The 13,718-nt window shown below is 39.3% G+C and overlaps 1 protein-coding gene across 3 annotated transcripts in view; it reads left to right on the forward strand.

The window, feature by feature from the left end:
• LOC121183048 (homer protein homolog 3-like) overlaps positions 1 to 13,718 on the forward strand; it is a 47,272-nt gene that overhangs the window by 21,192 nt on the left and 12,362 nt on the right. For all 3 annotated transcript variants that reach the window (XM_041039873.1, XM_041039874.1, XM_041039875.1), the window contains 3 exons: positions 4,061 to 4,069; positions 6,396 to 6,532; positions 9,484 to 9,640. In XM_041039873.1, the coding sequence (XP_040895807.1) occupies positions 4,061 to 4,069; positions 6,396 to 6,532; positions 9,484 to 9,640 (303 nt within the window). The remainder of the gene's footprint in view (positions 1 to 4,060; positions 4,070 to 6,395; positions 6,533 to 9,483; positions 9,641 to 13,718) is intronic.

A 13,718-nucleotide genomic window follows, 5' to 3' on the forward strand; every position in this document is an offset into this window, starting at 1 on the left:
ATTATCAGCGAGATATATTTATTTATACTGAAGTATCATAAGTAAAAGTACTCAGTCTGTAGAAAAATGACCCCAGGTTTTTACTGGATAGTTACTGATACATTTTACTATTGCAGTTGGTTGAGTTGCAGCTAACTTTAACTATTTCTGTTGAGTTTGGTAGTTTAGTTTATAACACTGTACTGGAGTTTATGTTTAAGGTGATATTAAAATCTTAATATACAATGTAAGTTGTAACTAAAGCTGTGAAACCAATATAATGCTGTAAAAAGTACAATATTCTGTCTGAACTGCAGGGAAGGAGAAGGAGAAAGTAGTATATGAGGGAGCTCAAACCTACTCTGAAGTACTTGAGTAAATGTATGTAGTAACATTCCACCAGTGGTACACACACACACACACAAAATCATAACTGTTTATGTGTCCTTAAATAGGAACAAAAATGGAAAACAATGAATTAATTCATTTTTCATTATAGTGAGGAAACGACTCAATCTCATAAAAGGGTGAATCCATTCCCACTGTGTCACTGTGATGTGCAGGGTCCAAAACCACACAGAGGTCAAAGGTCAAGGTCAGTGACAGGACAGCAAGCAGGAGTGTTCCTGCTTTCCCATGGCAACCAGAGATTTTGCTGAGTGCTGGGCCAGGCTTTTAAGAGAAAAATAAAAGTCAGTCAAGGTCAGAAGCAGCCTGTACTGATTTCTCTATAAGACAACAGTCATTGATTTTGTGTCAGGCAGTAAACACAGAGGTGTTGTAGAGGTGGTGTTGTGGTTATTATCACATCTTCTCACTTCTGAGTCACCCTTGCATGTTGTAAAACATATTCCTGCTGAGTGTCTGAACCTGTGTAATATAGAAATATTACCCAATCAAAGCTGTTATGGTGTGTGAGTGCATGATGGTACTTTATGTATGAAGTGCAGCCAAGTATTGATGGGATCCAAACTGGCTATAATATATGTTTAGAGCTCCATTAAGGCTGATTTGGGTTTTATATACCAAACTGTGTTTGCTTTTTAAAGCTTTCTACCAACACCTTTGACATATTGAGAACAAAAAGAAGACAGATTACTGTTGAGAGTTTTAAGTACGCAACTATTTATCAAACTGCTATGCTTGAGTTAAAGGTTAGTGAATGGAACCAAAAAATTTTTTTCAGAAGGGAGAAACAGAGGGAGGTCATTTTGTAATAATACTGTAAGCAAAAATACAGCCACAGCAGAATATGTAAATCTTACATCGTGATAAACAACAACATAACAAACATAGAGAAAACGATGATTTATACATTTATGGAGGAAAGCTGCAGTATCATGCACTGTTTTTATTTTCTCCTTCACCCAGTGTATCAGTATGGTTTACATCACCTCCAGCTGGTCAGTAACAGCCCTGGTTATTAACCAATCGACAGTATTGCAGAGCTGTATCTATGCAGCCTCAGGCTTTACAAATCACATATTCTAAGCGTGATATGTGGTTGGCAGCAGGGGATCTGCAGTCAGTAAAGCTTCAGCTTTCGGGTTTGTTTGCAGAGATAAGATGGAGGAGGAGATGGTGAAGTCAGTGAGATAAAAATGAAGAATGATAAATAGAGCAATACAGAGAGCATTGTCAACAAGTGCAAAGATAATAAACAGATTTATTTTTATATATGTTTATGTATATACCAGGTCATTGCAGGTGTGTTCTCTACTGTCACATCTGGCTCTGCTGAAAAAATGTATTTATATGCGTCACCAAAGATAATAGACAAATAGGTAAGTAGTAAAGTCATCTTATGCTTTCCATATCACTGTTATTTTTCTCTCTGCAAATTTCCAAAGAACATTTTGTAAAAGGTTTTTAGCCATCAAATAAAATTTCAGTTGTAATTCCATCCAAAAAAAATGTGATCACAGGTATTAGGGCGACATAACCTGACAGGCAGAGGGACCAGAAAACTCTGAAGTTCCTGTCTGTTACAGAAAAATTAGAACAGATATGTGAATTCGGTGAATTCTACAAAACTACAAACTTAAAAATGAACACAATCACCTGTACGGCTGCTCATTTTAACTGATGTGAAGCTGATCTTTAGAATGTTTACTGTCCCAATAACCATTAAATTACCGGCTATGATGGGCTGATTGATCACAGCACGCCTCCATTATCCTTAATAAGTTGATAACACCTCAAAGAAAATTTTGGAAATTCATTCATTTTCTTTTGGAGAATTAGATGAGAAGGTCAATATCATATATTTACCGTACAGATATGAGATCCTCACATTTAACTCTCGGCATGGAAGCAAATAAGCCTATTATCCAAAATGTCAAACTAGATGCTACAGATGAGGATTCAAGTCATAAAAGATTATTTTAATTAATGGATAAAAGGTTGAAAGGTCTGAGCTCTGCCAGTGTAAATGGCAGCAGAACTACTGCAAAGTTTGCATTATAAACAGACTATTGTTGAAATATCCATTTTTATTTGGTTGAATTGTGTTAAGTGGTGTTTGATAACAGCCAGTTTAAAATCAATTAAAAACAAAATGAAATCAATTAAATAAATAGTTGAAATAAACAACATATTTTGAACATGATGTGTGGTGTTGATCAATGAGTTGATGGGTACTCATTTCCCACAGGTTGAGAATTTACTTGTGGTGGTGGGTGGCTTGGTGTGTGACCACTGTGCATGACTCATGCACTTTACAGGGGCAGAGTGTAACCCAGGTTATTTTCTGTAGCGACAATTTACAGATGTCCTCTAAACGCCTCACATGCAGACTGTTGGTAGACTCTAGCTTTCCAGCAGTTCACTGAAAAGCCCCTCGCTTTCGTTCCCACTCTTACTGCAGCTCATGTGGCCTAGATAGGTCACATAGTTAGTTTTAAAAGACTGAAATAAGGCATTCTACTATAAGAATTAAATCAGATGAAACCGAGTGATTTTATCTACCTGTGCAGGTCTTAATCTACCTGGGCGGGCCATCTGACTGGGTTGTGGTATTTGTCAGACAGCAAAAGGCTGGGTACCACTGAGCTACACAGTGAAAGTAAATGTGAAAAAACAGTACAGAAGAAATAACATCTCTGTCCATTAATCAACTCAACAGCAGTGTAAGCACAGCAGGATACAGACACTGTTTCCCTCCTCTGACAGGTTACAGCTGTCATTTGTTTGCGCCTGCTGATTGGAGCTTTTTTCCTTTACATCTCCTCCCACACCTGGTATCTATGCAGAGGCAGATCATCAATGTTTTAAACCACTGACTTAAAACCATTAAAACCAACAAAAAGGAGGTGTGCGTGATTGTGATTGTGTGTGTGTGTGTGTGTGTGTGTGTGTGTGTGTGTGTGTGTGTGTGTGTGTGTGTGCAGGGAATACAGGTGCTTTAAGAGAATCATAAGCATGGACACATGAATAAATAAAGCAGCTTTGTGGTCTCAGTGAAACACACAGTGTAGAAACGGGAGCTTTATAAAGCTAAGGGAGCAAATGGACTGATGCTCAGATAAATAAGTAAACAGTGTAAGTGGTGCAGAGATGTCTTGATGAAAAGCTCTCAGGAAAGCAGTGTAGTATTTAAAATATCTGGGATCCCATCAATTACAACTCAAGCCCCCTAAAAAAGTTGCTGCTTTGGCGTTTGAGTTGTTGTTAAAATAATGTTAAATTTATTCTGTCTCCATCTTCGTGGCTACGCACTCACAGTTGCTGTATTTCCCTGGCATTGCCTGTCACTCAAAACAGTGTGGGCGGATCTCTGACCTCTTCTTCCTATGTTGATACAGTTTGTTTCCTTTGTCTCTTCAGCATTCAGTTACAGTGACTGCCCTCTTCTTCTCTTAACTCAAAACAAATCAGAAACATAAAATCCATTAATTCCTGTGCAGAAAGATTCAATGTTGGAAACAGAAAAGCTTTCATGAACAGGGAACAGGACAGATCACTGCGTAATGAAAATAATGAGCTTCATGCATACTTCTGATTATCTAATAACCATTTTTTCTCTTTCTCCTCATTTGCTCCTTCCCTCTCTGGTGCATCATGGGACATATTCATCTCTCAGCTCTCCCAGGTGCGTTATAACACACACTCCACCCCACAATCAAACAGCAATACAAAGACAACCATCTTCTTTTTGTCTTCTGTGTTCATAGACTTAGTGTTGCATGGACTATTATGCTCAATAATTCATCTAGAGTCTGATCAAAGTTGACTTCATAACAAATTTAGCTTCAGAGCACAGCTTGTGTTTGCTGCAAAAGAGAAAATGCTTTGTTAACGTCAGCAGCAACAAAACGTAATTTAATCTGCACATTTTACTCAAGATGTACAGATTATGGCAACATGCATCTAAATTCACCAGCCACTGTCTGAAATTCATTCCTCAAAACTGAGAAAGTCCAGAATACATACTTCACTGATGTTACTGAATATCCAGAATATCCATGTCCTTTAGAAGTGAAAATTCCTCATTGGTCCTTTTGAGCTCAGGCTAATTAGTAGTTGCTCATTTGCAGGTTTGGCTCTAATGTCTGCCTTGTTCCCACTCAGCCTGTTAGTGAACAACATACAGAAAAACTGCTGTAAATTTGTACTGTAATCCCATTTATGACTTAAACATGATCCACAGTGTGAATTATTCAGGGATATGCACAGCCGATCTGTTGGCTTTGGGGTCGGACTGGAGTTTCCTTAGCTTTGATTTTTCCTTCTCTCTGGTTCCTTCCTCTGGACACTGTGCTCATCCACATCGTGGAGTTGGCTGTATATTTTATTTACATATCCATCTATAAAGACAGCCAAAGAGCTGCTGAGCTACAGATAATAAACCATCGTCCTCACGGGAATATAGCCAGGCTCGCTTAAATTAATAATACAAGCTTTTTCTACTGTAAGTGCAGGATTGTAGTGCTTCACTGAGGCACTTGGTCTTTGACAAGTTCAGGTTTAGTTTGCTACTCAGAAAGACGAAGACAGAAGGCAATTGGGGGTGCAGAAATGTGCCTGAGCTAATTCATCTGCACACTTTAAAAAAGGGAGGCTGAGCACACACACACACACAGCCTCAAATAGAGGAAAATGGCTCCCAAAACTGCGTGAAAGGAAGCTTGAACCCATTTCTGGGCAGCGGGGAAGGAAAATATCAAAGCAGATTGGTTAGACTTGACTGTGCCAGGCTGGAGTCAAGCCATCTGCATGCTGTAATGTCATATCCAGAGTCTCTTTTTGACATGAGAGGAAGATGAATGGTTCTACTTGTACTGTATCACCATTCAGTTTGTTTATCCTTTATTTTCTACTCTAGGAGATGTCTAATGAGGTAAGATTAAAAAAAAAGAATGCAAAGACAATGGCTGCTGATTTTTATGTTTCAGATATAGCAGTTTACCTATAATAAAAAATATGAATGAATATGAAGGCTGGACTTACAAATCTCCCAACAACTATATCTGTTCACAACATTGTGCTATAACTGCAGATCCATTCTTTGCTCTAACTAAAGTTCAGTACTGTCATATGTTCAACTTAACAAAAACATCAAAAAGGCATGAATGAAAGACTTAATCTCATCAAATGTTAGATCAGATTATCTTTAGATGATTACCTTTACAATGTAGCTGCAATATATGAGATATAGGTCAGGATGAAGCTCAACTTTAATCTACTGAATGGCCCCATTGTTGAAGATTACTTTTGTAATTAAATGATTACCTTTTTTCTTTTTACTTTTTTAAACTAAAACTAGAGAAAATAAAGTGCAGTGTATGTAATCTCTATACAGCCCAATCTGTAATCTCTACAGACTTGCACATTGCAGGCCGATACCAGCATGTGCATTATTTTTATGTGCATGCACACAAATGCCAGATGAACCCTTGGAATGAGGAACTGTATTTCAGTCATTTCCTGTTGAATCAGAGTCCAATCAGATCTCTGAGGCTGTATGAAGAGAAGGCAGCTGGGCTCCACACATGGCTGCTTGCTCTGCTGTGCACAGGAGCCCAGATGGGACATATCAAGCACTGACAGGTGGAGTTCTGTCCTGTCTTGCTGCTGTGTTGTGTTGGCTTTGTTCTGATGACAAATCTGAATATAGAGACTAATAGGCCTATCAACATTTCAAACCTGGGCCTCAGAGCCAAAATCAAATTAATATCAACAGTGTAACATTACTGATTACAATCGATTGCAATTTTCTTGATTAATAAATCAGTTATTTGGTCTAAGAAATGTCAGAAAGTGGTAAAAATCAGCTCCTCTCTCTTTTACATTGATTTCCAAGAAGCCCTTGTACTGAGCTAAACTGATGTCGTGCTACAGAGCTGCTACCTTTTTAACAGAACTTATGTCCTGTTTGTGTTGTCATTGTGTTGTTGGTTCATGTGTTGTTGATGTAGGAGCTGTCGGAGGAGCGTCATTCTCCACCCCTGCTGACAGTTAACGGGCCGGGCGAGGAGAAGCTGTTTCGCAGTAAGAGCGCAGAGGTGGAGCTGACAGCAGAGAAGGAGCGGGTCAAGAAGATGTTGTCTGAAGGGTAATGATGATCATTTTTTTTGTTGTTCAGGAACTAGTTAGTGCACTCTGTTGTTGGATGTTCAGTGTGATCTGCCTCCATCAGGAGGCAAGGACCAAACATGCATATGTTACCTATATTTGATTTAGAGGAAAAAAAGAAAGCAAGAGACAGCTTTGGGTGAAAATTTATCCTCAGAACTTCTGATGTTTATGGAAGAGTATTTGGCTTGCACCAAACTACACCGCATACGAATAATAACAACAATCCATAACAATGATACCCGAAACACACAAACTTAAAATACACATTAAAATGAAACAACAGAGAGAGCAGCAGATGCGTGTGTGTGGGAGTACTGAAATGGAAATTTTACTCGTTAGGGTTTGGAAATTTACGACAGAGGTTGTGTCTAGTGTCTAAACCTCAGCTTGGCAATGAGCACATGTAAATACCCCAAGCACTTTGCTGAGCTCTGAACAGTGAATGGTACTGACTCAAAACGCTAAATTCCTGTTCTCTGTTAAAGGAGGAAAGGAAATGACGATTACATGCCATTAAACTGCAAAGTATTTCAAGAATAAAGGGTGCTTTTACCTCTGGTAAGGCTGCAGGTTTGTTATTATACAGTGAAAATGTTTTAAAATGTTAATCTGCATCACAATGCTTTTTTTTCAGAATTGTTCGATTGAAGTCATAACAGTACTTTGTGAGGAAATGTTCACCAAAATTCACTGAAAGCTGCTCACAGGTTTTTGAGACATCTCTCTTACAAACAAACCTGAATAGTGATGACCAAAAACTTAGGGGTTTCTTTCAGAATTGAGTGCGGCTACTTGGAAAAAAAAGGTACCAAAGAACTGGAGTAGAAAATTCAGATTGCATTGTAAACTGGAAAGACCAGTAAGATGTAGCTGTAGCAGAGCTAATCATCACATTCCCTCTACCTGAAGATTAAATTCTGGTGCCCATATGGTCACTATTCCACACACAGAGTGAATCCAAAGTTAAAGAAGACTGCAGCAGCCAAATATTGCACTTCAACAAATATGGAAGAACTCACAAGGGACAAATTAAAGGGAAAAAAACCAAAGCAGAAATCTTGTTAAGAGAAGTGGTAGAAGGATCCTACTTCCAGGATGTACAGACATGCAATAGATGTTGTATGTGCAGGTGTATGTGAATAGATAGAAATAACAAAGGTGAAATTATAACATTAGATTAGACATTTAGACTGGGTGTGGGCAGAGTATAGAGAAATGGAAAATATTCATTGCTGTGGTTCATCAGGATCAGGAGTGGATACCACTGATTCAGGGTATTTGCAGCTTGACTCATACTAAAAGTAATGAAATACAGGCTGTTCCCTTAACAGCAGTGATTGAGCAGTCCACTCAGCGAAAACAGCTTACCCGTACCCCTATTTTTGTTAGGAAGCATCACAGACTGGCTGGGCTGGTGTGTAAGAAAGACTCACTTTCAGTTCTTTAGAAATACAGCTCTGATTACCTAGAAAAGCAGCAGTGAGTCAGTATAAAAGCATTTTCCCACAAAGCAAATGTAGCCAGTGTAGTCTGCCTGGAAACGATGCTACAGGTGGACACTCCCTCTCCCCCATCTGCAGCGCTGTTTGTTTTTGTTTTTGTTTGTGTCACATGTTTCAATGTGGGCTTGTGTGTGTGTTTATTATTATTGATCACTCAGGCTTCCACCTGAGACCAGGAAGCCAAAAAAAAAAAAAAAAACACTCCTTGGCTGCTTTACATCTTGTCCCAGTGATTTTATTTTCTGACTGTCTGACTATGCAGTCTCCTGTTGCTATGGTGAGGCGTTTTATGGTTGCCAAGCTGTTCGTTTGGTTGTCATGACAAAGACTCAGCTTCCTAAACTCCATCTTCTCATCTGAAAGCTCTCTGGTTTAACAGATACCTCCTCTGAATCCTGACCTTTATCAGCACACAGCCCCTGATTTCTCTTTTTCCCTTCTTAATAAAGAAGAACACATTACCCGTGTCAGTTTGTTTTTTACATAGTACCCAATGGTATAATTTTCCACTGTTAAAGGTGTGTGCTGTTCTGTTCTTTAGCCAGTTATCTTATCTTATCTTATCTCACTTACAATCCTCACTGATTTAAAAAATCGTATAAACACCTGAAACAACCAACTATAGTGAATAATGTGATATAACATGTAATCTAACATGGCTTTACCATGCTGGTATTTTTATTACACTCACTGGGGAGAGGAGTTTATGGAGCCTTGTTGGACTTAGTAGAATCACCTGTGCAGGATTTTGCTGTAAAACAGTAGAAATAAAAGATAAAGTGACATGAAAAGTACAAGTCAGACAATTACAAGTTTCAAACTTCTCTGAAACTATTGAAATCTATGGACTCATGGCTCCTTAAAATCTAATAAAATGTCCCATCACATTTCTCCAAACAGCTGGTGCAGTATAATATAAATGTTTCACTTCATTTCCTCATTATCTCCTGCATTTTCCTCGCAGAGAAGAATGTTTCTTTCTCACAGTAACATCTAACCAGAATGAAGCTGCACAGATCAATAATTTTTATATTAACAGTAGATCAGATGTGGAATGTGGAAAGCATCTTTCTTGGTGACAAATGCACCAAGAATTAACCTCTGGCTCTGCGGTTCGCCACGGCTCTACAAATGGTGCATTTAGCTGCTGGAGAGCCTGATATTTCCCTCAGGAGTTGTTAGAGACCAGAAACAGCTAAATGAGAGTATTGGACCTAAATTTGCTGGCTGGCAAAACACAACTCCAAATGAACGTTAATGTTCCATGTATGCTGAATGTGTAATTAGGCAACTTTTTGTTAACCATAAGAACTTTATACAGTGATATTATGTCTGTGTTGCTCCCCTGCCCCAAAGTGGCCAAAAAAAAAAAAAAAAAAACTATTAGACGTTTAAATTAAACTGCCTTTCTGTGGCTTCTCCTCAGGTCCATGTGTGAGATAAACCTGGAGGCTGAGCTCTTCACCCTGCAGGACAGTAACAGCAAGCTGGTGGCAGCACTGCAGGAAGCCAACAGCAGCGTGGAGCAGTGGAAGAAACAGCTGGCTGAATACCAGGAGGAGACCAATCGTCTCCGAGAACAGGTGACCATGTAGACAGTGTGTACAAAATAACACCATGTAGTGCAATACCCCGGCAGTTTGAAATAGTAATGCTTAGTGTAATTCATGTTTGGTAGAGACTGACACTGAGGTGTTGCTGATCTAACCCAGTTGTCATTTTTGAAGTTGTGGTTTGAAGGGTTCTTAAGCAAATATACCACTTGTGATCGCTGTTCCTGTATTTGGTATTTATATGTTGTCATGATATTTGACACGTTCTTCAAGTATTATCACGTGTAGTTTAGGTAGCAGCTGCTTTCAGGCAGTGAAACCAATAGTGACATTTACAGCCACATTTATAACAATGAACAAAGGTGTCTCAGTTTGTGCAAAAGTTGGTGACACTGTGTGCACTGTGTAGTTTCCACAGTTAAGCATTGTAAGGAATTGGTAATATTGTATTTTCATATGACAACATCAACACCAGAAGTTAGTCATTGAAACTTAAATCTGACAACTTGTGTGAAACAGGACAGCCCACCTTAATAAAGCTGGAAACACTTCCTGTTTTATTTCATAGTGCTGAGTTGAGTGTTTTCATATCAGTGCTGCATTATGTGATGTTCTGCTTCCTGTCTGTCATTTTGCACCCAAAGGAGGAAATTTGTCCTCCAGCAGATCTTTCAGAAACTAGTCACTCTACAAATTATGTTGTCACATTCCTGTCCTTTATTTAGGGCTGCACAGTAGTTCTGTTCAGTGTAGTTTGAATACAGTAAAACTAATACACGAAAAAATAAAACACAAAATCTGCTGAATGTTAAATAATCATTATTTACAGAATTACAGGGGGAATTGTAAACAATATGCAGATATTTACAAATTATGACTGTCTTATAATTTATAATGATCTGGGTTATAATTTTACATCAAACCTTTGTGTGTATGCATTTATTTTCTTATGTGCGGTTTAGCATGTCAAGAAAAAGACGATCAGTCAACACTTCTGTTAAAATCAAAGCAGAACTAGAGTGTACAATTTTGTTCTTCCTTTACAACAGTTTCCTGTCATCCCCGCCTTATGTGACCACTCATAGAGAGCAACTGGATGGGCTGATTTTTTTTTTAAGTCATGCATCTATAAGTATCACACTAAAATCCCCACACGGGTTTGGTCTGCTCCGAACTGCAGATGCATTTTTCATCTAGCCCCTCCTTCTTGGGATATTTCTGTTGACAGGTTCCCATGATAATCACAGGGCCAAAATGTAGACATTTCATCTTTAATTTAGGGAGAGAAAATTATGCCCTCAGTCAAGCTTAACAAAGCTTCTTCAGTGTGACAGAATTAAGCGCTGCCGCATCCGCCTGCAATGAAACTATTATATCCTCTGACTGAAATTTGGCCCTTTTTATTTTTAGCCCTCATTGTGGTTTCATCTCTCTCTCCAAGTCCAGGTGAAGCCCCCCCCCCCCCAAAAAAAAATACATGCACACACAGCTACACACACACACTGCAGCAAAGTCAACCAGGTGGTTAGAAGTGGAGCAGGCCTCCAGGGTTTGGCAGTGGGGTGTTTGAGGGGGGGGCAGGGATGGCTTTTTTTTTTTTTTTTTTTTTTTTTTTTTTTTGGGGACAGGACACCCTATCCTGCACACCCCCTCCTCCATCTCTGCCCCAGTTGCAGGAAGAAGATAAATCACTGTAGAGCAGAAGGAGAGAGGTTGGCGTTGGCTGGCTTTCTCTCCCTCGTCACACTCTCAGCTTCAGCCATGTTGGTGTTCATCTACCGCAGAAAGGCTCAGGGTTTATTTTCTGGGTTTCTGGGTTGACTCTGACCCCTGCTCAATTCTAACAAAAACAGTTGGCTGTTACTTAGGAAAGGCAACTTTATTTTGTATAGTACCTTTCAAAAACAAGGCAAGTCACAGTACTTGAAATAAGACATGAAAGGTATTAAGATTTAAAAAAAAAAAAAAAACTTAAGTTGACATATTGGTCTTTATTTTCATATTGCCAAACCTTCAACTTGGTGCTCTTTACAACCACATAGCTGCATCTGTTGTGATGTCTTATTCAGGTCACTGCTCTTAGACATATACAACATTATTTTTTCACTATCCTAAGATAAAACTTTCGTGGGAGAATTCATTTAGAAAGATATCACAGTTTTTGCATGTTTTCTTTCTTTGTGTGCATTTGTGTAGAGAGATGGAGCTGGTGCCTCTTTGGACAATAGCTGTCACATGCAGAGTAGATACTAAGGGGTTGAGTCCTTTGGGACCATGTGGACCCTACCCCCCCTTCAACCCGCGGCGGTTTTCTGAACCTCGGCTTGGATGCAGTGCGATGTAGCGTAGCATGGAATCTATAAAGAGCCACTTTGAAATTGCCTGTGAAAATGCATGGGAGATGCCAAAAGGAGGGAAAGGGAAATGTTGACATAGGAGCAGGAAACCCTCTGTACCCTCACACACATTTACATTTCTGACATTCAGCTAATGCAGTTATCCAGGGTGAAATGAAATGTAAGAAATAAGCAATAACAAAGGATATGATGATTCCTGCATTACCAACATTACAACCAAACCTAAGGTACAACCAAAATTAAGGAGGTTGAGAGTTAGGGCATCTTTGTTTATATTCCTGTCTTCCTTCTGTCTTCCTGTTAAAAGAAACCTTTATCTTTTTATCATTATTTTCTTTAACCAGCTCTTTTCTCTCATTAATTGTCACAGCAGTATTCTGATATATTTAGGGCTACCAGTAGCAACTATTTTCATAGCTGAGTAATCTTGCAGTTATTTTCTCAAATCAGTTAAGTGTTTGATCAATAAAATGTTTATATTTAAGAAGCTGGAACCAATGAATTTCTGGCATTAACTCGAAACATTAAGTTAAAAACAATGAACTGTTGGTCATCAGAATTGATGCCAATTAATTTACTACTCTTAATCTACTGTTACTACTCAATTAATCATAATGTTTTTAGGGCCCGAGCACCGAGTGGTGCGAAGGCCCTATTGTTTTTCTAATGTTTATTATTATTATTATTATTATTATTAGGGCCCGAGCACCGAGTGGTGCGAAGGCCCTATTGTAATTCTAATGTTTATTATTATTATTATTTGTCCTCCCAAACAACTGCATTTTTCAACCCCTTCCCATGCTCTAAAACGCCTGAAATTTTGCACACTCATCAGGTCTGGTGAAAAATTTGATATTTTGTGGTCGTTGTAAATGGGGGGGGCAAAATGGCTCCGCAGCGCCCCCTTGAAATTTTCAAAACCCCCCTCCCATTGGGCTTAGTTTGTCATAGTTGCATGAAAATTGGTACACATGTTGATCATACCGAGACACACCAAAAAGTCTCTTGACACCATGACCTCAACCCAACAGGAAGTCCGCCATTGTGGTCGGAAGTTGGCCATTTTGGCGAATTACACCATTGGTATGCGGACGAACTCGTGCTAGGGATTTCACCCGATCCACTTCATATTTGGTGGACCTCACCTCAAGACCATGATGATCAAAAGTTATCACAGAGTTTTCTCTAAGTTAAAGGGCGTGGCCTCTGTGGCCCGCCAAAGTTTGGTGGCGTTTGGTGAATTTGCCATGACATTTTGAATGGCTCTCACGTCCACATACTTTATCCAAACATCTTCAAACTTTATGAGCATGATCAGGGCTCTGCCCTGAACGCCTCCATATGTCAAACTCTCGCCTTATTTGTGGCGTCCCCTGCTGGTAACAGGAAATGACCTATTTTTACTCTGAAGTGTACTGCTCCTTAATAGTTGACACCATCGGCTTGGTTTCTGCTCTACAACCTTCCCAACTACTTGGTGAAGCTACATTATAAAGGCCGTGAAGCTGGGTGCAATGGCATCTGTGTGGCGGCGCGGCAACTGGCGATCCCTCGCCGTGAAATTACGTTTGGATTTGTAATGACCTTAACAACCTCCTATGATCATAAAAATTCATACACACGTTCTTGGGGGCTAGTCCTAGACTCTGATGGGGTTTTTGTAATTGGGCGGGGCAAAATGGCTCAACGGCGCCCCCTTGAAGATTTAAAATACCCCTCTCCATATGGGTTTTTTTGGAATACAAAGATGA

Source organism: Toxotes jaculatrix, chromosome 6, assembly GCF_017976425.1.
Source record: "Toxotes jaculatrix isolate fToxJac2 chromosome 6, fToxJac2.pri, whole genome shotgun sequence".
Lineage (NCBI taxonomy): Eukaryota > Metazoa > Chordata > Actinopteri > Toxotidae > Toxotes > Toxotes jaculatrix.